A 26,578-nucleotide genomic window follows, 5' to 3' on the forward strand; every position below is an offset into this window, starting at 1 on the left:
TGCAGGTTCCTGCCCTTCTGGATCCAGCTATACCTGACAAGGATCCAGTTGTGCCTGATAATAGCCCGGATGATCCGGATTCTGATGAAGGTTTGAACCGGGTGCCGGTTGCAGAAGGGGATGATCCAATAGTGGTGCGTCTTTTCTGGAAAGAAGAGTTATGGCCCTTAATCCCTCATGTTCTCGAGGAGCTGGGGATCAAGGTTCCTCAGGAGGAGTCTGATCAAGAGTGGGTGGACCTAGTCATGGATGGTCTTGAGGGGTCCCCTTTCAGAAGTCTGTGAAGAAGCTGGTAGTCAGGGAGTGAGACACTCAAGAGACGGACCTGAAGGTAGGCTGGGCGATGGCAAAGTTGTATCCATTGCCTGAGGATACGCTCGAGCTGTTGGCGCTCCCTAAGGTGGATGCGTCAGTGTCTGCAGTCACTAAGAAGACCACCATCCCTGGCTGGTTCAGTGGTGCTGAAGGATAGGCAGGACAGGAAATTGGAAATACATCTCAAGAAGATATTTGAGGTGTCTGCACTTGGCATTCGTGCTGCTGTGTGCAGTAGCTTCACACAGAGGGCCAGTTTACACTGGGTTCAGCAATTACAATCTACTAGAACTCTATCTCCATCCAAGGCTAAGCAGGTGGACTGTCTGGAGGCGGCAGCAGATTATGCTGCAGATACCCTGTATGACCTCATTAGAACTTCTTCGAGAATTTTGATGTCTGCGATGTCGGCCAAGAGGCTCCTTTGGTTGAGGAACTGGTTGGCGGATGTTTGGTTTAAGTTTCATTTGGGAGTCTTACCGTTCAAAGGGAAGCTTCTGTTTGGAGAAGACTTAGAGGAGCTTATGAAGCGTCACAGGGAGACCATAGGCTGCCAGAAGATAAGCCCAAAGGAAATAGAGGCTCCTTTGCTGGGCATTTCCCGGTTTTGGTCGAATAGACGGTTTTGTCTGAGTAGGCCCTCTGCAGGAGCTCAGAGGCAAGGCACCTGGAAGCAGCAATCCTGGAACCAGCCCTTTCGAGGGGGGGCAGAAAACCAGGCAGAAAGGTCTCGGCCAGGGCTCTGGCGGAGCAAAGTCCTCCCAATGAAGCGATGCTGGGCCACTCCTCTCTTCCACTTATTGGAGGGCATATGACTCTGTCCTACGAGGAGTGACCACAACAGACCGCTGGGTACTCAGTGTGATAAGAAATGGCTACATGTTAGAATTCTCTAGTCTGCTGTGGGTCTTGTTTATGGTTTCCCCTTGCAGCAAGAGAAAGGTGGTCTAAGAAACCGTGGAATAATTTCAAGAACTGGGAGCTGTAGTTCCCGTTCCTATAGGGGAACAAAGGACAGGAAGGTATTCCATTTATTTCTTGGTGGAAGGGTTCTTCCGTCCAATTTCAGATTTTAAAAAGGTGAAGGTGGCTGTCAGGTTTCCTTGTTTTCGAATGGAAACTCTGCGTTTGGTGATTGAAACAGTTCCTGGCTTCTCTAGACTTGACCGAGGTGTATCTGCATATTCCAATCCGCCCAGGTCACCAGCGGTTTCTGCGCTTCATGGTCCTTGGGGAAACATTTTCAGTTTTGTAGCTTTCCATTTGGTTTGGTAATGGTGCCATGAACATTTACCAAGGTAATGGTGGTTGTGGCAGTGATGCTCAGGAAGAAGGGCATCTTTGTTCATCCATATCTGGATGACTGGCTCATTCGGCCAAAGTCGAAAGCCCCTGGTGGTCAAGCAGTGGCTCAGGTCTTAGAGCAGTTGAGGACTCTGGGTCAGGTGGTGAATTTGGCAAAGAGTCATCTCACCCCGTCTCAGGTTCTGGAGTTCTTGGGAGCGCGTTTCGACACCAGGGTAAGAACATAAGAACATAAGAACATGCGATACTGGGTCAGACCAAGGGTCCATCAAGCCCAGCATCCTGTTTCCAACAGTGGCCAATCCAGGCCATAAGAACCTGGCAAGTACCCAAAAACTAAGTCTATTCCATGTTTTCCTTACGTAAGGTCATATTCTCAAGCTGCAGAAGCAGGTACTCAGGTTGTTGGATGCAGCGGTACCCAGGGTCTGGGATTACCTTCAAGTGTTGGACTTTATGGCCTCAACATTGGAGCTGGCTCCTTGGACCTTTGCACATATGAGGTCTCTGCAGTGGTCCCTCCTTTCACATTGGGATCCTTTGTCAGAGCAGTTTCACTTTCCACTGTTGCTCAAGGAACCTGCCAGGTCCAGTCTTTCATGGTGGCTTGGTCAGACGCATCTAAGGCGCGGAGTGGACTTGGAAATTCCAGACTGGGTGGTAGTTACCACCAACTCCAGTCTCTCCAGCTGGGGGTCGGTATGCCAGGATCAGTTGGCCCAGGGGCATTGGTCCAAGAAAAAGAAGTCCTGGTCTATCAATCATTTGGAGACTAGGACAGTGCGGTGCGTATTACTTACGTTCTGCCTCTGTTGAGTGGCCGGTCAGTATACTTCTTGTTGGACAACGTGACCATGGTGGCTTATATCAACCGAAAAGGGGGAACCAGGAATCGGGCGGTAGCCCAGGAAGCTCAGGAGTTGTTTCTCTAGGCGGTACGGCATCTAGCAATTCTTGTGGTGTCTCACTTTGCCAGAGTGGACAGTGAGCAAGCAGATTTTCTCAGTTTGCAGAAACTGGATCCTGGGGAGTGGGAGCTGTCTAGGGAGGCGATGGCTCTGATATGTCGCCGGTGGGGTATTCTCCGCCTGGGTTTGATGGTGTCACAGAAGAATGCCAAGGCACCCCTCTTCTTCAGTCGCAGAAGAGAGCACGGAGCAGAAGGCATAGATGCTCTGGTTCTACCTTGGCCCTGAGGGATCCTACTTTACATGTTCCCTCCATAGCCTCTGGTGAGAAAACTGATATGATGAATAGACAATCACCCTGGAGAAGTGATTCTGGTGGCACCAGAGTGGCCAAGGTGCCCATGGTTTGCGGACCTGGTCAACCTGATGATCTATGGTCTGCTGCGGCTCGCTCATTTGCTGAAGCTTCTTCAGCAGGGTCCAATATTTTTGGATCGAGTGGATTGCTTTTGTCTTGCGGATTGGCTTTTGAGAGGAGGCGTTTGAGAGAAAAAGGAGATGTCATTACCACCTTGTTGTAGGCTAGAAAGACTTCTACTTCTTTATCGTATGTAAGGGTCTGGAAAGTCTTTGAGTCCTGGTGCTCGGGTCAAGTAATAATCTAGACTCAGGCCTCGATGCACAATAAAGCTCTGGAATTTGTTGCCAGAGGAGGTGGTTAGTGCAGTTCATGTAGCTGGGTTCAAAAAAGGTTTGGATAAGTTCTTGGAGGAAAAGTCCATTAATGGCTATTAATCAACTTTACTTAGGGAATAGCCACTGCTATTAATTGCATCAGTAGCATGGGATCTTCTTAGTGTTTGGTTACTTGCCAGTTTCTTGTGGCCTGGTTTGGCCTCTGTTGGAAACAGGATGCTGGGCATGATGGACCCTTGGTCTGACCCAGCATGGCAATTTCTTATGTTCTTATGATAGCTCATATCTTAGCTTTTTTGCAGAAAGGTTCAGGTTGCAGCCTTGGGCTCTCTTTGAGGCAAGGTGCATGGAATGTCATTGGCTGCTTACCCGGATATGGTTTGCTTGCTTCGTGGGGCAAAACATCTGCGTCGTCCTGTGCAGAAAATATGTCCCATATGGAACCTCAATCTAGTCCTTAGAGGGATGTGTGTAGCTCCTTTTGAACCTTTAAAAAGGGCAAGGGTAAAGGATCTCACTTTGAAGTTGGTGTTTCTGCTAGCCATTTGTTCCGCTCGTAGGATTTTGGAACTTCAAGCACTGTTGTGCAGAGAGCCTTTCCTGAAGATCTCATTGTGGGCGGTGCCCTCTTTTCTCCTGAAGGTTGTGTCAGCCTTCCATTTGAACCAGACTCTGGAACTTCGGCCTTTTCAGGTTTGGACGTGTCGGCGCCGCACGCTAAACATCTTCAATGTGAAGCAGGCTTTGTTGCATTACCTCAAAGTCACCAATGACATCAGGATGTCTGGCTATCTCTTTGTGCTTTGGAATGGTCGTAGAAAAGGGCAGAAGGCTTCAAAATCTAGGATAGCAAGATGGTTGAAAGAAGCAATAAGCATGGCTTATATCTGTAAGGGGTATCCTGTCCTGGTGGGACTGAGGGCTCACTCAGTTCGGTCTCAGGCAACTTCTTGGGCCTCGTGCCAGCTGGTGTTGCCGCAGGAAATTTGTCGGGCGGCTACTTGAAAGTCGTTGCACACTTTTGTCATCATTATTGTTTGGATGTGCAGGCTCCAGAGGCAATGGGCTTTGGTGAGAGTGTTCTTAGAGCAGGACTCTCGAAGTCCCACCCTAATTAGGCAAGCTTGGGTACATCCCGGGAGTCTGGACTGATCCGGGTATGAACAGGAAAGGAAAATTGGTTCTTACCTGCTAATTTTCGTTCCTGGAATACCACGGATCAGTCCAGAGTCCCGCCCTGTGTGGGGGAGAGTCCGCTCATACTTCTGTCATGGTTCTGTTGTATGGAGGCTGCAGAGCTGCTTGAGATTTCAAATTTGTTCTCCTGGTTTGGAGTTATGAAGCATGTTGTTTGCATTTTCATTCGGATTGTTATGAGGCTAATCTTGGCTTGGGTACAGGTCAATACTGAGGGACTGCAGGTAGCACTCCGGGTTATGTGCCAGTGTCTCTGTCTCCATCTGCTGGAAGGGAGGCATAATCCCAGGAGTCTGGACTGATCTGTGGTATTACAGGAACAAAAATTTTCCTTTTCTCCATCTGAAGCAGCTGCGTTCAATTTGAACTTTACCCAACCAAAATAATTTAATCTCCATTGTACATGGTACAGTCATTGTACATCTGGGGTTCCCTAAGAAACTAATGGGAAGGCTGCAAACAACCCAGAGTAGCAGCTCAGATGGTAACTGAGTGTGGGAAGCAATCCTATCCTGGATAAGGTTTAGATTTTAAAATAACCCTGGGCTTGGGTCCAGATTATCTAAAAGGAAAGATTGCAAATTATGTTCCTTCACATATCCATGTCCTATACTTGGAACATGAACAGTTTTTGTATGTTCCTTCCTTAAAAACACCTGCAAATTCCATTTGTGCATCGAATGTGCTGCGTTAAGTCCTTAATGGAGAGCAAGGACCAGCACGTGGACATAAAAAACTGTTCGGTGAATTGGCCCTGTAGGGGTTATTTTTCTTTGAGTTTTGATGTTTCTTGAGAAGAAGCCTCAGAAATACCTTTCCTTGGGCTTTTCTTGTCTTTGTCCCTCAGAGGTGTGGCTGCAGCAGAGGGCTGGTGCAGTTCAGGAACAAGCGCATTTTCCGTTGTTACGCTGTGCATACAATCTTCCTCTCCGTGCTAGAGTTATCTTATTGCTGATTTTATTGATGCATTGCAATGTTGCAGCTTTACTTCTAGGGTAGACAGTTTTCAAAGCCATTTTAACTGGGTAAAATGCTGGGTTGGTTTTTTTTTTTGGGGGGGGGTAGTAAATGGACTTGGCTGAATATCACCCTCCTCTGCTGGGCTAAGATTACGCGCAGTTTTCTCTAGTCTGTGCCCTTTTAGCCGGTTAAGAAGAGGTGTTCCCAGGAACGTGTTTAGGCTGGGAGAGGAAAGCTGGCATGTATTTAGTTTTCAAGCCCGCATACTGTTGTGTCCCCTCTTGGCCACCCATACAGACATCAGGTGCACGGTACTTGGACACTTGTAGTGGACGCACTGTGTGCCTGCCGATTTTCAAAGGGGAAGCAAGAGGTTAGTTTTTCCCATGAAAGCTGCCTGCGATGCATACACACTGCAAACAGCATGGGCTATTCAAAGTGTCCCTCCTGTGGGGTCAATTTCACAAAAGAATTCATGTGCATAAACTCTGGGTTTTATGCATGTAAATGGCCTTTTAAAAATGATCCGGCAGGGGGCGGGGTATTTGCGAGCAGAAAAATACATGCGTTTTTGCACACATCTTTCCATGCACTACAAAGAGGTGTTCTGGGGGGGGGGGGGCGGCCCAGAATTGGAGCAGGGACATAGTTTGCACGCGTACTTTTGATTTTCAAGAGCATGCAAGCAAATACACCCGAGCAGGTGTAATATTGTGAATGTCAGCGCCGGCTCCGGGCCCACACCGCAGATTTTCAGAGTGCATTTATGTGCGGAGTCTGTTTATCGAAAATTCCGGCTAAACTCTGTGGGGGAAAAATTCCCCGCAGATTTTAGCCTATGCACGTCTGAGAACTACCCTCCCCGTTTTTAATACAGGGCTTCAGGCTGCCATTCTCCATCTCTTTCTTTTATCACTAGGGACACAAATCGGGCCTTAAGAGGTGAGCTGCTAGCCGCAGCCCCTGTTCCCGAGATGGAATCATCAGTGAATTAGTTCTTACCTGTCCATAGGGTAAACCCTTCTGCCCTGTGATTTCAGACTTCTGCTGCTGTCATGGCAAGATCTATTCGGGAGCAGTTCTTCGCCGGCGTCATGGAGCCCCAGCTGATGCAAACGTGAGTGGACTCCTTCGTTTCAGCGACAGCACTGAGCTGCCCTCTCCAGAGGCCTGGGCAGACCGCTGACCTTTGTCCCTCTCTCTCTCCTCTGCTCAGGTCAGAGATCGGGATTCTTACGTCCACGGCCCTCCTGCATCGTATTGTCCGCCAGGTGACTTCGGAGGCTCTGCTGAAAGAAATTGTCTATTTTATTCTTGGAGAAGATCGGGAGGCAGAGACCCTGGCAAATATCAACACGCACCCACTTCGGCACAGGCTGATTGAGCACTGTGATCATATTTCGGATGAGGTAATCCTCAGCCTGTTTGAATTTGCATTTTTCTTTAGGAAATATCTTATCTTATAATACTGGGGAGAGGCGGCTCTGGTAGAAATGTGCCGTATAGTATACACGCTTCTAGGATCTTGAAAAAATGTGCGGTCAGAATGAGTGCTTGATACCTGCATTTACAAATGAGTGCGTGATACCTCCTCTCTCTTTGGGTTGTAGGACATCAGGGTGGTTCTCAACCAGCTGCTTGAAAGCCCCCCTTCAAATCACTCAACTCTTCTTATGAGCTTGAATATCTTACCTGGTAATTTTCCCGGCAGTTGCTTCAGCCCGCAGAGTCTGTGAGCCCTGGCTTGTTAGCAAATCATTATATGCAAAGTTTTACAGTGACGTGATGGAATTTCAAATTCATCTAATGTTCCTTCCTATGGTGCTGTCAGAGTTCCAACTGCTCCAGCATTTTAATTTGCCCTCATGCTCGACATGTTCACGAGATAAAAGCTGACCTTCACATTTAGCCAAGAGAGCTCGGATCTTTTGTTTGGAGCAAACAAATGTGCTTAGAAAGCCTATCCAGCTTTTTGTTTCTTCTGACTCTTCTGATGGATATACTCTGATGATATGGCAGGGTCCCTATGTCATTGCTAGGCCTTGGTGGTTTAAATTTGGAGAGGCATGTCAGAGTCCATGTAGCTAGGTTGCTGGAAACACCAGTAACAAACCCCAGGCCAGCCTCCATTAATGAGATTTACAAAGCTCCAGGTGGAAGTCATTAACATGCTCATCGAGCACTATCATCTAGATTAGTGGTTGTCAATCAGGGGTATAGGGGAGCCTGATCTACAAGAGACAATCACCTGCCAGTGTCACAGGAAGAGCCAGAGTAGTTGGTGCAATGGGGAAATAGAGATAGAGAATGGAAGGCTGTGAAGGGGAATGGGCCAGATGAAGACATAGAAACATGAAGGCAGAACATCCTATGTAGTCTTACCCATCCACACAGCTGCTCAGCGCTGCAATTTCTACCACTCCCTCAGATATTAATTCTGCTTGTCCCATGCTTTCTTGAATTTAGATAATGTCCTTGTTTCTACCACCTCCAACTGGAAGGCTGTGCCATGCATCCACCACTCTGTCTGCAAAGAAATATTTCTTAGCAAAGATTACTCTTAAGTCTACCCCCTTTCACCCTAATCACGTGACCCCTCATTCTGGAGCCTCATTTCCATTGAAAAAGGCTCCTGTGCATGGAAACCTTTGAGTTCCCGTTCATATCCAGATCAGTCAAGACTCCTGGGTTTTGCCTCCCTGCCAGCAGATGGAGACAGAGAAAAAAAGCTTTGCTGATGCTGCATATAACCTAGTGTGCCACCTGCAGCCTCTCAGTATTTCTCTATCTCCAGCGGATAGTAGAGGTGTAAAACTGCAGTCTGGAGTATATATTAAAAAAACAATTGTAGCCTTTTTAGGATTCCTTCCAGGTAGATGCTAGGTCCTGGTTTGAGGTGGACGAGCAGGGGGTTGGTGACACTTTACTTGGCTCGATCCTTGCTCCCGTGGGGCTGATGGCTAGTAGAACAGTTCCCTCTCCCCAGGAGAACCTGCTGACTCACACAACAGATCTGCTGTATGGTTGGTCTTTAAGGGCAGTACTTGTTTTTTTTTTTTATTCTTTTCTTGATTTCTGTTGGTGACCATTAAAGTTTAAAAAACAAAACAAAGCAGCAGTTTCTATTACTGAGCAGGAGGTCACATCTTAGCCGGTGTTGCCTGGGGATCCTGGGAAGCATGTAGTCAGTGTGCTGCGTGGCTCTGTCTGCACGAGGTTTTTGACGATAAGCGGCTCCTGCCTGCCAGGCCAACGCATGGCTCGTGCCTCAAGGGGAGAGATGACATATGACAAATGCTGTTGGTCCTGTGGAGAATCCCACACACGTCTCTCTAGAGCGGCTTATGTTCCCAATGCGACTCAGGAGGAGGAGACAGTTTGGGGTAGGCAGCACAAAGGAGAGCTCCAAGAGCGTCAGGGACCTCCTGCTGCTGTTTTTCCCATCAATGCAGGAATGGCAGCCATTTTGAATACAGTAGCAGCGGAAGCCTAGGGTTCTGCAGCGGCAGGAAATTCCCCACCTCCCTTATCGCTGGCAGTGCAGGCCTCCAAGGAGAGGCAGGGAGCCCCTGAGGCTGAGGAGGACTTGCTGGGGAATGATTCAGAAGATTCCTCCTCTCTTTCTTCGGATTTCATATTGCTTCTACACAGGGCATATCTAGCTAGGAAAGCAGTGGGTGATGACAGGTCTCGGACCCAGGGTCACCCTAAGGGTGATTCTTGACTGATGAAAAGACCTAAGGGGTCACCAAGCATCTGAAGGATTCTGGAAATGTCGACTCGCCTGAATAGTTCCAGGGATGACTCTAAGGTTTCAGAAGCTTCACAACATGGTTCACAAGGAGCAGGGTCTGCGTTGGACTTGTTAGAGCTAGATCATGGCCCAGAGGATGTGCTGGTGTCCGCAGGGGACAATCCTAAGGTGTGTGGTATGTCTTTTCTGTAAGGAAGAACTCTGGCCCTTGATTGTGCATGTGCTTAACGAGCTGGATATCAGTGTTCCACAAGAAGAGTCCAGCCAGGAAGGTGTGGACCCTGTCATGGTCAGTTTGAGGCAAAGGCTTTCCCATTCCACAAATTGGTGAGGAAATTGGTATAGGGAATGGGATACCCCTGAGACTGGCCTGAATGTTGGTAGAGCTGTGGCAAAATTGTATCCATTATCTGAGGAGACACTCAAGCTTTTGACGCTTCCGAAGGTAGATGCTTTGGTGTCAGCAGTTACCAAGGATACCACCATTCCAGGGTGGGTTCAGCCACGCTGAAAGATGTTCAGAACCAGAAGCTGGAAGTCCATCTCAAGAGGATTTTTGAGGTTTCGGCTTTAGGCATACATACTGTAGATGTAGTAGTAGTAGTATGTAGATTTGTAGTAGTTTTATGCAAATAGCATGTTTTGTGTTGAGTCCAACATTTGCAGGCAAAGGAGCCTACCTCTGCTTCTGCAAAAAAGTAGGCGGAACGTTTGGAGGCAGTAGTAGCATATGTGGTGGATGTTCTACATGACCTAATCAGAATGTCTTCCAGAATTATGATGTTGGCAGTATTGGCCAGGAGACTGCTTTGGTTGAGAAACTGGTCAGCTGATGCATGGTCCAAGTCACAGTTAGCAGCTCTCCTATTCAAGGGCAAACTCCTATTTGGAGAGGGCTTGGAGCAACTGGTAGAGCATCTTGCAAAGCCCAAGGGCATAAGTTGCTGGAGGACAGGCCGAAGGCTGGAAGGAGATCCTTTCTAACCTGTTCTTATTTTTGGAATAATAATAAGAGATTCTGCCAAAATAAGGCCTCTTTGGGGTCTCAAAGACAGGGCTTAGGCAGATTGCAGTCTTGGGGGCAGTCCTTTGTTGTGGATGGAACCAACCTGGGACAACTCTGGTCAGGGAATCAGAGGGGCCAAGTCACATTTGAAGCAAGACAGGTCTACTCTTCCATTCCGGCTAGGAGATATTTAACTCTTTTTTACGAGGAGTGGGTCAAAATTACAATGGACCAGTGGGTCCTAAGTGTGATAAGAGACGGCTACGCATTAGAATTTGCTTGTCCACTTCGAGAAGTCTACATCGTCTCCCCATGCGACCCACAGGCCAAGAAGGTGGCAGTTCAAGGGAATGTGAACCACTTGCAGCATCTGGGGTCTATAGTTCTTGTACTGCCAAAGGAACAGAGAACAGGAAGGTATTCCATTTATTTTGTGGTACCGAAACAGTAGGGAACCTTCAGACCAATTTTGGATTTAAAAAAGATAAATGCGGCCTTCAAGATACCTCGGTTTTAGATGGAGATTCTGCGCTCAGTCATAGCTGCAGTACGCAAAGGAGAGTTCCGGGCATCCTTGACGGAGGCATATCTACCAGTTTCTCTGATTTATGATTCTGGGAAAACAATTTGTTTTGTGCTCTTCCTTTCAGGTTGGTGACTGCTCCTTGTATTTTCACCAAAGTAATGATGGTGATGGCAGAAGCGCTCCGAAGGGAAGGAGTATTGGTGCACCCATATCTGGATGATTGTCTCATTTGAGCAAAGTCAGCAGATCTCTGTCGGCAATCGGTGCAGCAAATACCCAAAAGGTTGTGGTCTCTAGGCTTGAGGGTGAATTGGGCAAAGAGCCAACTCACACCATCTCAATCCCTGGAATACCTGGGGACTCGTTTCGACACTCAAGTGGGGATGGTGTTTCTCATGGGGGATAGGATGCTGAAACTTCAGTCTCAGATTCATTACCTTTAAGGACTTTTGGTATCTAAAGTCTGGGACTATTTACAGGTCCTGGGTTCTATGGTGTCCACACTGGAACTTGTTCCTTGGGCGTTTGTTCATATGTGACCTTTTCAGTGGTCTCTTCTCTCCCGTTGGAATCCATTGTTGGAGGAGTTTTATCTTCCACTTCCACTCAGGGGTAATGTCAAGTCCAGTCTTTTGTGGTGGCTTGGTCAGGCCAATCTGAGTCAAGGAGTGCAGCTGGAAGTCCATAATTCGGTGATAGTGACCACTGATGCGAGCCTCACTGATTGGGGAGCGGAGTGCCAAGATAAGTCATCACAAGGCAAATGGTCAAAGGAGGAGGCATCGTGGTCTTTCAATAGGTTAGAGATGCGGGTGGTACATTTCGCATTGCTTGCCTCTCTGCCACTGTTATGAGGTCAGCCAGTACAGGTTCTGTCAGATAATGCAACAATGGCGGCTTATATCAACAGGCAGGGAGGAACCAAGAGTCGGGCGGTGACTCAGGAGGCCCAGGAATTGGTTCATTGGGCGGAACAGCATCTGTCACTCCTGGCGGCGTCTCACATTACTAGGGTAAACAACATCCAGGCAGATTTTCTCAGTTGAAGGAAGCTAAACTCAGGAGAGTTGAAGATATCAGAAGAAGCAATGCGTCTCATTCTGATCAGATGGGCAATGTCCCATATGGACTTAATGGCATCACGGCAGAATGCCAAGATGGCATGTTTTTATAGAACACGGGGCAGAAGGCATCAATGCTCTAGTGCTGCCATGGCCTCCAGGAATTGTGCTTTATGCGTTTCCTCCATGGCTGCTAGTGGGCAAGGTGCTTCGGCAGATAGAGCAGCATCCGGGGCAGATAATTCTAGTGGCTCTGGAGTGGTCGTGTTGTCCTTGGTTTGCGGATCTGGTCAACATGGCAGCAGACGGGCCTCTAAGATTTGGTCACTTATCGAGACTTCTTCACCAGGGTCCAATATTTTTGGATCAGGCAGCTCACTTTTGTCTCGATGCCTGGCTTTTGAGAGGAAATGTCTGAGATGGAAGGATTATTCCGAGGAAGTTATCTCCATCTTACTATGGGCTAGAAGACCATCCACATCCTTGATTATGTGTGATGTGATTATTTGGAGGGTTTTCGAGTCCTGGTGTACCTGGCAGGGAGTATGACCGACTCATGCTTCCATTTCGTATATTTTTTTTAAGTATGTTTATTGGCATATTCAAAGTAAAACACAACAAACCACAATGAAATTTTGTCCTTAACATTTCAACTAAAACCCACCTTTTCTCGCCCCCTCTCCACCTCCCACCCCCTGAAATTCCATACTTAAACGCATACACAAGACCTCACACAGCATGAGTAGAAGAGAAAGAAAGAAGAAGAGACGTGAGAGGACACCTCAATCCCCTTCTTACATTAAGGATTGCTGCACCTCCGCAGGGAGTACCTAAAAGAAAGGCTGCCAAATTGCATGAAAACCCTTCTTACTTTTAGGTACTAAGGGATTATTAGATTTATATTCTAATAGTAACAATTCTATCATATTCGCTTTCCACATACCGGTACTTTTTTTTTTTTTAAAGTTTGTTTATTGGCGAGTTTCACATTTTAGCTTTTCTACAGAAGTGATTGGTGAAAGGACTAGCCTCTAACTCCCTTCAAGTGCAGGTGGCAGCTTTGGGCTGTCTTCGGGGTAAAGTACAGGGTGTGCCCCTAGCAGAGCACCCAGATGTAATTTGCTTTCTTCGGAGGAGGGTGGGGGGAGTTGAAACATTTGTGTCCCTGGGTGTGGTGGGCATGCCCATCTTGGAATCTTAATTTGGTTCTGCAAGGCATGTGAGAAGTTGAGTTTGAACCGCTGAATAGTGTGACTATAAAGGATTTAACCTGAAGGTGGTATTTTGGGTGGCAATCTGTTCGGCCAGAAGGATTTCCGAGCTTCAGGCGTTGTCGTGTAGAGATCCTTTCCTACAGATTTCATACTCCGGGTTCTCGTTGTACACAGTGCCTTCTGTTCTCCCGAAGGTTGTTTCTGCGTTCCATCTTAATCAAAAGGTGGATCTTCCAGCCTTTCTGGATATGGATTCATCTGCACCTCATGCAAAAGAACTTTGGGTGCTGGATGTTCGGTGAACATTTTTAAGGTATCTCAAGGTTACTAATAGTTCCCATTTGTCAGATCATCTCTTTGTGTTTTCGAACGGTCTGAAGAAAGGATATAATATGTCTAAAGCTATGATTGCTTGTTGGTTAAAAGAAGCTATGGACTTGGTTTACATTTGTAAGGGTCGCCTCGTACCAGAAGGTTTGAGAACTCGCTCTCAGGTGACCTCTTGGGCCAAGGGTCAACAGGTGTCCCCGCAAGAGATTTGTTGGACTGCCACTTGGAAATCGTTGCACACTTTCGCCAGGCATTATCCTTTGGATGTCCAAGCTCTGGGATTCCATGGGCATTGGTGAAAGTGTTCTGTGAGTGGAACTGTCACCCTGTATAGGGAAGCTTGGGCACAACCCAGGAGACTGGACTGATCTGGGTATGAACAGGAATGGAAAATTGGTTCTTAACTGTTAATTTTCGTTCTTGTAATACCACAGATCAGTCCAGAGACCCGCCCTTTGGAGGAGTCCGCTCGGACTGATATCTAATGATTAATGCAGAGTTGTTGAGGGATTCAGTGATGTTCTCCTTTATTACTGTTGAAAGGGATTTCTGCCTTTGAGGCTTCACATTTCACCTGCTCGATGAAGGGGATTTGGAGTTTTAGTGTTTATTTTAATCATCTTGGCTTGGTCACAGGTCAATACTGAGAGGCTGCAGGTGGCACACTAGGTTATCTGCAGTGTTAGTGAAACTTTTTTTTCTCTGTCTCCATCTGCTGGTAGGGAGGCAAAAACCCAGGAGCCTGGACTGATCTGTGGTATTACAGGAATGAAAATTAGCAGGTAAGAACTCATTTTCTTATATTTGAATGTCTCTATCATATCTCCCTCGTCTTGCCTTTCCTCTAGGGTATACAGCGCTGTGCACTGCCATGCGGAAAGCCCCCGTTTCGTTCCCCGGCCTCGGTCTTCCATTCCCTGTGGTTCAGCTGCAGCTGGGGATGTTGTGGAGTCAGCACTCACAGCCCTTGGAGGAGGGGGGAGTGAGTTATAGTCATTTAGGGCCTGTGATTACAATGATTGGACTAAACAGAAGTTGGGAGGGGGTATAAAATAGGGGAAAAGGCCCCAGGTAGTGTTGAAAAGAAGGCTCATGGCACCAGATCCCAGCCCGGGTTCCGACAGCTGGAAACACAGAGAAGCAAAAGTAAACTGACGGATCAAAACCAATTGTACGTTGCATTGTTCAGACAAAATACAAGATTGTTATTAATAGTAGAATACGAGGGTATAAGAGAGGAATTAGCAGTTAAACACAACAAGCCCTGAAGTGTCTACTTTTGTTTTTCTTTGTTTCCAGATTAGTATAATGACTCTCAGACTGTTTGAGCATCTTTTACAAAAGCCCTGTGAGCACATTCTCACTAACCTGGTTTTGAGAAACTTAGAGGAAAGAAGCTACACTGAATACAAGCCCGTGTCTCAGGAAGACAAGGATGTGGTGGAAAACGGACAGATTGCTGGGGCGGTGTAAGTCTGCTTCTCTCTCTCTCTGCTGAATCGAATGACAGAGTACTGAATCTGGAAAATCAGTTGTACGCACTGTGAGGCAGCGTGGGGGAAAAGGCGGGTGGGTGCCGTTCCTGGGTTGCACTGGGATTCCTAGACGCAGTGTTAATTGTTTGGATGTGGGAGAGAGTGAGACTGGTTTCCAAAGTGGTTTGTTGTACTGTTTTATTTATAGTTTAATTACCTTTAGGTATAAATGTGGAGTATGGAGTATAGAAAACCAATCTCCCGTCTTTGGGGTTATGAGGTCTCTTATCCATGTTCATGGAACGCTATGAACACTATGAATCCTGTAGTAATGTAGCTGTAAACTCCCCTAGTTTAATTCACATCCTTTTTCTGCCCCCCCCCTTCGAATACAAACACAGAGATCTGGAGGAAGATCCGCTGTTCACTGACCTGTCTCCAGACAATGTGTTGTCAAATCCAGAGTGGCTGAGTGCCTCGCCCCCTGCATCGCCAGAGCACCATAAAACAGATGGCAAGACGGAGGTGCACAAAATCGTGAACAGGTACTTGGCAAGCGATGCATGAACGTGGTTATAGTGAGAAATCTGATTCACACAGCCTGTAAAACTTGGGTACCTAATGAGATCACATGAGTGGGGTCAGTGCCTCAGCACTACCCCCCCCCCCCCCTTCCCCTAACGTCCGTTTCGGGTTAATCCCATGGCCACTCAAGAGTGTCCCTGCCCAGCACTGTTCAGGCCTGCTTGCACTCAGTTCTAGCGTGTGGCAAATTTAAAACTAATCGGAGAAAGTTCTTTTTCACTCAACGCACAATTAAACTCTGGAATTTGTTGCCAGAGGATGTGGTTCGTGCAGTTAGTATAGCTGTGTTTAAAAAAGGATTGGATAAGTTCTTGGAGGAGAAGTCCATTACCTGCTATTAAGTTCACTTAGAGAATAGCCACTGCCATTAGCAATGGTTACATGGAATAGACTTAGTTTTTGGGTACTTGCCAGGTTCTTGTGGCCTGGATTGGCCACTGTTGGAAACAGGATGCTGGGCTTGATGGACCCTTAGTCTGACCCAGTATGGCATTTTCTCATGTTCTTATGCATCTGCACACCAAATACAGAAAATACTTGAATCATGAATCAGTCTCAAGACAGAGCTAACAAAGTTTATTAACAAAAAGCAGGAACAATGAACAGAAAAAAAGATTCAATTTGCAATCAGTAACAAGAGGGTGATTTTCAGAAAATATCTGGCTAACTTAGCTGGGATGTTGAGCGGCACGGCTGTTGAATATACCTAAACTAGCCATTAAGCCCGTAACAATGGGTACATTAAAAAAAAAATTTCGGTCCATTTCCTTCCCACTCATTCTCCTTCCCACTCCCTCCCCCTCATTCTCCCTCCCCCCTCTAGTCTCCCTCCCACGCCCTCTCACCTCCCTCCTCTAGTCTCCCTCCCTCTCACCTTCCCCCTCCCCTCACTCTCTCCTCCCTCCCCCCCTCCCCTCAGTCACTCCCCTCACCTCACTCTCTCCCCCCTCCCCTCAGTCACTCCCCCTCTCTCAATCTCCTCCCCTTTCAGCTCATCCACAACCCCTTCCCTCGGATGGCGCAGATGGAAGATCTCTGGGGGGGGTGTCCCTCCCTTGCACACGCCGCTGCCGCTACTGCTCCTCGCCGCCGCTACTGCTCTTCCCAGCGCCATTTTTTTTTTCAGGCATTCTCCGCTCTGACCGACGTGCTCGCCCATGCATACGCGGTAGAGCTGCTCTCTACTGCGCATTTGCGGAACGTCGGTCAGGGCTCCTTTATCTAGTAGATAAGTTTGAGTTAGATAAGTTTATCCGGCCAACTTTAGAGCTGCTCAATTGCATCATCCCGCCTATGATTTTTGCTTTTCAGGGTGTTATTTCACCCTAGCTAACCAGAAAGTTAGCAGAGTTGCAAATAGGGAAAAACCCAACTGAATGTGTTTTAAAGAGTTTTTAAGCACACATTCTGGGAGCCTATAGCACTTGGGAACTATATTAAAAAAAACAAAACGCCTTAATGTACCCCGTGGGGTGGAATGGTCTGTCTGCCAGGTCTTTTTCACCTATGTGACTTGTATGTGGAAATAAACTTTGATTTGATGCTTATGAAATTAAAGGGAATCCTCGGAAATGAATGGCAACAATAAAATCAGAGTTTATTTACATTTGCAAGTCACGGAGGTGGCACCAACTTGTGGTTAGATTTGTTGACCAAAAATGTCAGTAGGCGTGAGCTCCTGTTAGCCTTTGCTAGCCAGTTGGGGCCTTGGTGTGCTCTGGAACAGACTCGCTAAGAAGCTGTGGTCCAGACTAATATCTTTTATGAAGGTCCTTTAAAAAGGTTAGGAAATACTGGGTATTGCTAGAGGGCTAAAAGGAGATTTTGAGTAAGGATTAGTTTGGTTTTTTTTTCTGCTGCTCATTCACCTGCCTTGCAGTCCCCCGGACACCCAGCAGGGGGTTAGAGAAAGTCCCTGGCTCACAATGTCCTCCACGTTACAGAGAAAGTCACTTCTTAATAGCAAAGAGGCCAATATTCAAAAGGATTTTATCAACTAAATTTGAGACTTAACCTGGGGATTTAATATGTGCCTCACAGTGAGGGAAGTTTTAGACTTTGCCAGATATAAAAGAAGAGGTGGAGTGGGTCTTAAACATAGCCAGGTGAATCTGGTTGTAGTGGAGAATAGCCCTAAATTATTCGGATAGGTGTTTACCTGAGTAACTTGACCATACTGTATTAATTATATAACTGATCGAGCCAAAAAAAAATAAAAATAAACAACCCCCTACCAGCCGGCCTGATCCCCCTACCATGCCTTGTACCCCCCCCCCCCAAAGAATTAAAAACGTGGATGGAGCTATCACCCAATCCCACACTAGACCTCCACCTCAACTAAAGAATTAAAAAAAAACATTGCGGGCCCAGTGCCTCCCCCACCCCCAACATATTTAAACGAAAAGAAAAATGGACTAATACAGAGGCTACAATACTCTCCTTGGATCAGCCAGGAAATGCAGCTCCAGGGGTAACGTTTGATGCCCCTTCACAAGGGCTTAGGAGCCTCTGCGGGCTCACTGTACACAAACTCTTGGCTTAGATACTGCAGTTCTCTGTTCCCTGAACATAACCAGATCAGTCCAGACCAAGTGGGTTTTGCCTCCCTACCAGCAGATGGAGTCAGAGAACAAAACTTTGAGGCACTGCTACGTATCCGAGAGCGCCACCTGCAGGCCCCCGGTATTTCTCTGACTCCAGCAGATGGTAGAGGTGCAAATCTGCAGTGTAGGAAAAAAAAAAAAGAAAAGAAGAAGAAAGTTAATTTAGGGCTACGGAGAAGAAGCCGGAAGATCCCTGAGTTGTTGGGCTCCTTTGTGGACCACCCCTCAGGTGGAGCTGGGCGACCAGGGGGTTGGACACCCCTGACTGAGCTTCGTCTGCGGTGCACCGGGGGGGGGGGGGGTCCGATAGCCATGAAACTGGCTCCCTCGGCCCCTCAAGGTCCCCCTCGCTTCATCCACCAGGCCTGCTCAGGGAAGGTATCTCTGTTCTGTTTGGTTTTTAAAAAAAACCCAAAAAGATAGGAAACAGAGTGAGGGGCAAGGAAGGCCGATCTGAGCCTGGAGGTGGAAGGACCTTGGACTGTGGGAGTTGTCGGTCCTTGCAGTGTGATGGAAGGTCCGGGGATTTGTGGAGGCCGGCACAGAGGCAGGTTTTTCTGGGGTTGCAGCCTGTGTGGCTGTTCGCACGCCGGCGGGCACGGCACATCAGTTGCAGCTGTGGCTGTGTGTGTAGCCCGTGTGCCATTGATTTTGGCGCAGGGGGGAAGGGCACGGTGCTTTGCTGTGGCCTAGTTAGGTTGGGCACCGCGTAGCAGCCGGCTGCGTTTGGGGCGCATGAAAATGGCGCCAGAGCTTCGGATGGCAATGTGCCGCGTCTGCGGGCTCTGGTTGGCGCGTCTGAATGCCCATTCCCTTTGCATTGCATGCACAGCAGGGGAGGAGGGCTCTTCTGCCATGGCAGCAGGAGGGGAAAAAAAAAAGGTTTCTGGTCGGCAGGGGCCGCTTCGGTGGCAGCCTGTTCCCAAGGGGATCGTGGCCACCAGAGACAGAGATTCCCCCCCCCCCACCCCTCTCTCTTGTGGCACAGGAGATTCCTGATGGAGGAGGGAATTCTAATTTCACCCTGTGGGGGCAGGCGATGGAGGACTCAGAGGTTTTTTTTCCCCGGAATTTGTACTGCTCATGCATAAGGCCTTCCTGGCAAGGAAGGGAGCAGGGTGGAAGCGTCCAAAGGAAAGACCACCTCACCCCACAGGTTAGTAGTCTAAAGTGGGGTCCTACGGAGGGTCTGGAGATATCCTGTGCCACCTGGAACTGCGTCATGTGGATTCGGAAGAGGATCCCTGAAATGGGGAAGATTCTGATGAGCCGCAGGGGAGGACCTTCTGGATCAGCAAGTGGTGGATCTGGATGTGGATATGTCTGCGACCCCCCCCAGTGCGGACCCTGATGATGCTAAGAATGACCGTGATCCAGATGAGTTTCTGATTTCGGAGGGGGACAATCCTAGGGTGTCTGTTTGTTTAAGAGGGAGGAGCTAATGCCCCTTGTTCCCCAGGTCTTGGAGAAATTAAGGATTAAGGTGACTCAGGAGGAATCGGATAATGAGGGAGTGAATCTGGTTCTGGAAGGACTGAGGGAGTGCCTTTCAGTTGCCTAAGAAGGATCCGGAAGTTGGTGAACCAGGTGAGGGACTTCCCGGAGGTGGGTCTGAAGGTGGTTAGGGCAATGGCTAAGCTTTACCCCCTGAGGGAAGAGACTTTGTATCTCCTGAGGGTTCCCAAGTAGACGCAACGGTATCAGCGGTGACAAAGAAAACAATTCCGGTGGCTGGTGCCGCCGCTCTGAAGGATGTACAGGATCACAAGTTGGAAATTCAGCTGAAGCGGACTTTTGAGGTGTCTGTGTTGAGTATACAGGCTGCTGTTTATGTCAGCTTGATGCAGAGCGCTTGTCTGTGTTGGGTGCAGAAGGCCTAGGAGCAAGCACCAACTGGAGAAGGCAATGCATTGCAGTCAACCTGCCTGGAGGCGGGGGTGGCTTATGTAGCAGATGCTCTGTATGATTTGGTGCTCTGCACGTTGGCTAGAAGCATGGGTTCAGTGGTGGTGGCCCGAAGGCTTCTGTGGTTGCGCAATTGGTTGGCAGATATGTGGTCCAAGGCCCAGCTCTGTAAGCTCCACTTTAATGGGAAGCTTCTCGTTAGGGAGGATTTGGATCAGCTAATGAAGACGCTGGACTAGTCGAAAAGGGACAGATTGCTGGAGGATAAGAGAACCAGTAAGAAGGCCTTTCCAGCCCGAGCCCAATTGCGGGATTCGCGCAGGTTTTGGTCAGGCAACACCTCTGCCGCTGCAGCTTCAAAACAGGGTGGGGGTCGTCAGCAGAGCGCTGGTGACGGAAAGTCTACTCAATGAAGCCAGGCAAGCCCATTCCTGTGTCAAAGCCGTAGGGGAGGCTTATTGATTTGCGTGTCATAGTCCCCGTTCTGCAGGGGAATAGGGGCAAGGAAGGTACTGAATTTACTTTGTGGTTTCCAAAAAAAAAAAAAAAAAAAAAGGAGCGCACGTCTCATCCCATTCTTGATCTGCAGAAGGTGAACTAGGCCTTTTGGAGTCCATGATTTCGGATGGAGATGTTGTGCACCGTCATCGCAGTAGTTCGCAAGGGAGAGTTCCTGGCATCCCTAGACCTGACAGAAGCGTACCTGCATATTCCTATTTGGGGGGAACATCAGAGGTTTCTTTGGTTCATGGTGATGGGGCAGCATTTTTCAATTCCAGGCTCTCCCCTTCAGCCTGGTGACCTTGCCACGAACTTTCACCAAGGTGATGGTGGCGGTAGCAGTGGCTCTGCGCAAGGACAGAATTTTGGTACATCTGCATCTAGATGATTGGCTTATTCGGGCGATGTCGAAGGAGAAATGTAAACATTCCCTTCAGAGTGTGATGAACACCTTTTGGTCGCTGAGTTGGGTCATAAACATGGAGAAGAGCCACCTGGCGCCAACTCAATCCTTGGAATATCTGGGGGCCCTCTTTGATACTCAGAGGGGCAGGATATTCCTATCGGTGGACTGCGTGATAAAGCTACAGGTGTAGGTGGCATGTCTTCTTCGGCTCTCGTTTCCGACAGTGTGGGACGATTTGCAAGTTCTGAGGTCCATGGCATCTACATTGGATTTGGTGCCATAGGCGTTCGTGCATATGCAACGTCTTCAACATATGCTCCTGACCTGGTTGAATCCGGTGTTAGAGTGCATTTTCCCCTGCTACAAGAATCCAGGTCTAGTGTATCGTGGCTGTCACATCGCAATTTGGAAAAGGGAGTAGATCTGGAGCCCCTAGACTGGGTTGTGGTCACCACAGATGCCAGTCTCACATGTTGAGGGGCAGTGTGCTTGGGTCACTCGGCTCAAGAGCTTTGGTCTCCAGGGGAGAAGTCCTGGTCCATCAATCGTCTTGAGACGAGGGCAGTCCGGCAAGCCCTGGAAGCCTTCCTTCCACTGATCAGGGGGAGGATGGTTCATGTATTCTCAGAAATTCACTGGAGCAATGCTTGCACTCAGCATATATAGAAAATCAACACAAGTGCAAGAAAAAGTTCTTTTTCTGGTCAAGATTTCAAGAAGAACAATAATACTTATATTTTGGCAACTCCTTTTACTTCAAACACTGAAAAGTGCAGCAAGTCCCCCAACACGGACCCGTGTTTCGCCAGTCCGGCTGCTTCGGGGGGGATAATTTTAATAACAACGATCTGTGTCACTGTCAGCAAAAAAAATTTATTTTTTTTTACTGTGCTCCTATTTAAAAAGATTTTTTTGCTGACAGTGACACAGATCGTTGTTGTTAAAATTATCCCCCCCGAAGCAGCCGGACTGGCGAAACACGGGTCCGTGTTGGGGGTCTTGCTGCACTTTTCAATGTTTGAAGTAAAAGGAGTTGCCAAAATATAAGTATTATTGTTCTTCTTGAAATCTTGACCAGAAAAAGAACTTTTTCTTGCACTTGTGTTGATTTTCATGTATTCTCAGACAAGCGAGAACAGTGGCATACATCAATCGCCAAGGCGGAACCAAAAGTCAAGGCAGTGGTGCTGGAAGCTTGACGGTTGCTTATGTGGGTGGAGCACCATCTCGAGGGCATAGCGGTTTCACATGTGATGAGTTTCGACAATGTGTAGGCAGATTTCCTCAGCAGGCAACAACTAGGCCCAGGTGAATGGGAGTTGTCTCAGGAAGCTTGGAATCACATCTGTGCCAAGTGGTGTGTTCCCCAGCTGGATCTCATGGCCACTTGAAGCAACGCGAAGACAAGGTTTTTCAGTCGCCAAAGGGAGGTCGGTTCGTTGGGACTGGATGCTCTGGTGTGTCCTTGGCCGATGGGGGTTTTTCTGCATATGTTCCTTCTTGGCCCCTCGTCGGCTGGGTTCCGAGGTGCATAGAGGTGAATCCCGGAATGGTGGTGCTGGTGGCGCCAGAGTGGCCGTGTCATCTGTGGTTCTCAGATCTAGTACAGCTCGGAGTGGAGGGTCCCCTCAGACTGGCCCATCTTCTCGGATCGGGAGGATCGCTTCTGTCTCGCGCCTTGGCCTTTGAGAGGCGGCAGCTGCGACTGAAAGATTATTCGGAACAGGTCATTGCCATGCTCCTTCAGGTTAGGAGGGTTGCCATGTCATTGGCATATGTCAGGGTCTGAAGGGTTTTTTGAGTCATGGTGTTTGCAGCGGCAATTAGACCTCCATGTCAATGGATTTTCCCCATATTTTGGAGTTTTTGCAAGAAGGATTGGCTAAGGGGTATCTGCCTTGGGCTCCCTCAGGGGAAAGTGCCAAGGAAGGTCTCTGGCTGCTCAGCCGGATGTGATTAGATTCCTGAAGGGGGTGAAACATTTGCGACCGTCGATTCGGAAATAACGTCCTGATTGGAGTCTCAACATAGTTCTGCAGGGGCTTTGTGGGGCCCCGTTCAAGCTGGTGCAAAGAGCAACATTGAAGGATTTAACTCTGAAAGTGGTGTTTCTGGTGGTCATCTGTTCTGCTAGGCGGATTTTGGAGTTTCAGGCTTTGTCCTGCAGGGATCCATTTTTGAGGATTTACAATGACAAAGTCACGTTGAGAATGGTTCCCTCCTTTTTGCCGACGGTGGTGTCCTCGTTTCATCTTAATCAGTGGGTGTTGGCTTCGTGGACCCTTGGGCCGATTGGAACCGATGGATGAGCTGCTGTGAGGGTTCGCAGCAGTGGTCCCGACCGGGAGGCGGCAGAGGCAGACTCGAGGATGGCCGGAGAAAGAACCACGGAGGGCCCTATGCGACCAAGGGCTCAGGAGGGGAACGAAGAGAAGGTGAGACTGGCCTGGAAGTAGAAGGTCTTCGCCCTGGAAGCCGGTACTCCCCCGAGAGGAGCTCGTAAGAGTCCGGCCGCTGGGACTTAGGACCCTGATTCACCCTGGAAGCCGGTGTCCCCCCAGGAGGAGCCCGTAGGGACCCGGCCGCTGGGACTTAGGAGAGTCCTCGGAGATGGAGTCTTGAAGGGATCCTAGCGGGTCGTCGCTCACCAGTCCGGGGTCGAGTGCCAGAGAATCGCCGTCAGCCAATCCGAGTCAGGAACCAGAGAATCAACATCAGCCAAACCGAGTCAGGAACCAGAGAATCAACGACAGCCAAACCGAGTCAGGAACCAGAGAATCACACGAACAAACAGGAACTCCGCAACTGGAACAGGAACAACCTGGGAACCTCGTTGCAAGGCCCTGGGAACAGTAACTGCAGGGCTTAAGTAGCCCTGCAGCGTCTGACGTCACCCGAGGGAGGAACCAGGTTTTCCCGCGCTGGCCCTTTAAATTTGGAGCCGGGACGCGCGCGTGCGCCTAGGGGGCGGAGCCAGCCGCGGGGAGACGCCGGCTGCTCCGACGGAGCGGGAGCGTAGCAGCAGGAGAGGGTGCAGGACCGGGCGAGGTGTGCACGCGTCGGGAGCGCGGCGGTAAGAGTCCCCGGAGGCCCGGGGAGGGCAGACAGGGCCCGGAAACCCGACGAGGTAGGCGGCGCTCCCGGGGCCGGCCCGGGACCGCAACAGTGGGTGGAGCTTCCAGGGTTTCCGGAATGGTCGCGAGATTCCCCTCAGGACAGGAAGCTACACCTTTTGGACATGCGGTGGATCCTTTTGTGGTATTTGGAGGTTACGAATGAATTTCTCCAGTTTGATCACTTTTTTGTATTTTGTTGACGTAAAGAAATGAGACAAGGCCTTGAAGGCTACCATTTCTTAGTGTCTTAAAGAGGCAATTTGTTCAGCTTATATTTGTAAAGGTTACCAGGTGCCGGTGGGGCTTTAGGGCGCATCCACAAGAGCTCAGGCGGCGTCCTAGGCTGAATGTCAGCTGCTGTCACCACCCCCCCCCCCCCCCTCCCGGGGAGATTTGTAGGGCTGCGGTGTGGTCCTCGATTAATACTTTCACCAGACGAGAGCGCAAGGCAAGGCATCCTTTGGTGACCATGTTCTGTGTGCAGGTCTTTCAGGTTCCCGCCCAGTTTAGGGGTGCTTGGGTACATGCTAATTTTCATTCCTGTAATATCACAGACCAACCCCGTAGATGCCGAAAGACTGATTTTCCCTCCATGTTTTTCCTGCCCACGCTTTTCTTTTTCAGTGCTGTTTGGCATTGTGTGCATAGTTTTCAGATATGTTGGTTTGGATGTGTTTGAGGTCCAGTTGAGGGGGTTTTCCAGCCCCACTGTTACTGTTGCCCAATAGAGGGGTTTAAAGATTAATCTTGGCTTGGGTACAAGTCAATACTGAGGGGACTGCAGGTGGCACTCTCTGATATGTAGCAGTGCCTCAGAGTTTTGATCTCTGACTCCACATGCTGGTAGGAAGGCAAAACCCACTTGTCTGGACTGATCTTTGGTATTACAGGAACAAAGTTAGCAGGTTAGAACCAGTTTTCCTTTAAAGTAGTCACCAGGATTCCCTGAACAAAAATGTTGTGGTGGCCCTAGTTATAGCAGGGATTGTACTGACCAAGCTGCTGTTCTATATGCCATTAACTCGTGTTCCCTTTTGTATTTTCTCAAAAGTTTCCTGTGCCTAGTGCCTGACGAAGCAAAATCCTCATACCAGGTGGAAGGCACGGGTTATGATACGTACCTCCGGGATGCCCACAGACAGGTAGGGTCAGGAAGCTTAGAAGGCCTGCATGAGCAGTACTTAAGGATTCCTGCTGCTGATTTCTGTGCGAGCTTGCAGAAATGTCAGTGCCAATGCTTGATTAGTTTCGTAGCCCAAGAGAAATCTGTGATGTAGACCCGGTTTGCTCTCCTTTGCACTTTCCCGATGGAAGTTAGTCTGAAGGTAAGTGGCAGGCAAGAGAGCGGAGTGTGTGTGTGTGTGTGTGGGGGGGGGGGGGGGGGGTGGCATTCCCTGGGAGCTCCTGAGGTGCAGCTGGGTATTCCTATTCTAGCAGATAGTGCTTTGAAGTAAGAGAGAGAGCTGATGTCGTGCTGCTTTCTGGCCCTTGTCAGAGTCTCTGGGAAAGCAGCTGGTCTTTGCATTTGGATTTGGCAGCATTTTATTTATTTAGGATTTTTATATGCCGACATTCGTAGGTACATCGTGCCATGCCGGCTTACATCGAACATTGTTAACAGTAAAAGAAAAAAGTTACATGGAACAGGGCAGGGGCCTCGGAGGATCTACGGAAGTGTAGGCTTTAACAGGTATATGATAGAAGCAGCATTAACAATAACGAGTTAACCAAAAATGCGATGTTATCGGTAAACGAAAATTACATGAAGCAGGGCAGGGGACTCAGTGTATTAAAAGGGGTAACGGGTTTACAAGATATATTAACAAATTAACAATAATGACTTAAGCAATGTGAAATGTTAACAGTAAACAAGAATTGTTAACAGTGAAATGTTAACAGTGAAATGTTAACAGTAAACAAGAATTACCTGAAGTATGCTGGCTTTCTGATAGGACTCGGATGGCCCTCACGGTCATAGAGTCACTAAGGAAAGAAGAAGCTTCTTGTGAACATAAGATAACCAGTTCTGAAATAAAATCATTATGGAAATATAATTCCCTGTACGTACCCGGATCAGTGCAGACTGTGGGCTATGCCTCCTTTCCAGCAGGTGAAGACAGAGAAAAACTTGAAGGGTTTGTTTTCTCTCGAGGGTAGTGTCTCCAAATGGTTTTGTTTTGTATGTCCTTGTAAGCCAGGGTATGTTGAGTATGAGCTCAATCATAAAACTGACTACTAATACTTGCCTCAGTACTTGCATTTTGCCAAAAAGAGCTTTCTTCTGAATAAGCAGTATATGAAGATATTCCTTTTAAAGAGGCTGCAGTTGCTCATTAAAAGGAACATTGCTCTGTATCTTTCTGCCACGTTTTCCTGGTCTCTGATTGCAATAATAATAATAATAATAATAATGATTGTAAATAAGTTACCTCTGTAAATTTTTTATGCTACTATCCTTATCGCCTTCCTCTCCCAGTTCTACAACCTTGTTTTATTGTAACTTTTGCTTCCATCGCACTTGTTAAAAGAACAGTTTTTGCACCCCCTGTTATATGTAAACCGGCATGATATGATCTTATCATGAATGCCGGTATAGAAAAACCTTAAATAAAATAAAATAAATAAATCTTTTAATACTGAGGATCTTCTCTCTTTCCATACATTTTGCAGAATAGTCACTTGCATCAGTAATGTTGTTCTTGTGCTTTTCTCCTT

General features: G+C 48.2%; 1 protein-coding gene across 2 annotated transcripts in view; it reads left to right on the top strand.

The window, feature by feature from the left end:
- The window catches only part of FAM160B1 (family with sequence similarity 160 member B1), a 108,598-nt gene that overhangs the window by 37,614 nt on the left and 44,406 nt on the right, over window positions 1–26,578 (top strand). For both annotated transcript variants that reach the window (XM_029610469.1, XM_029610467.1), the window contains exons 9-13: window positions 6,422–6,498; window positions 6,598–6,790; window positions 14,572–14,741; window positions 15,149–15,292; window positions 24,915–25,005. In XM_029610469.1, the coding sequence (XP_029466329.1) occupies window positions 6,422–6,498; window positions 6,598–6,790; window positions 14,572–14,741; window positions 15,149–15,292; window positions 24,915–25,005 (675 nt within the window). The remainder of the gene's footprint in view (window positions 1–6,421; window positions 6,499–6,597; window positions 6,791–14,571; window positions 14,742–15,148; window positions 15,293–24,914; window positions 25,006–26,578) is intronic.

The sequence above is a fragment of the Rhinatrema bivittatum genome, chromosome 7 (assembly GCF_901001135.1).
Source record: "Rhinatrema bivittatum chromosome 7, aRhiBiv1.1, whole genome shotgun sequence".
Classification (NCBI taxonomy): domain Eukaryota; kingdom Metazoa; phylum Chordata; class Amphibia; order Gymnophiona; family Rhinatrematidae; genus Rhinatrema; species Rhinatrema bivittatum.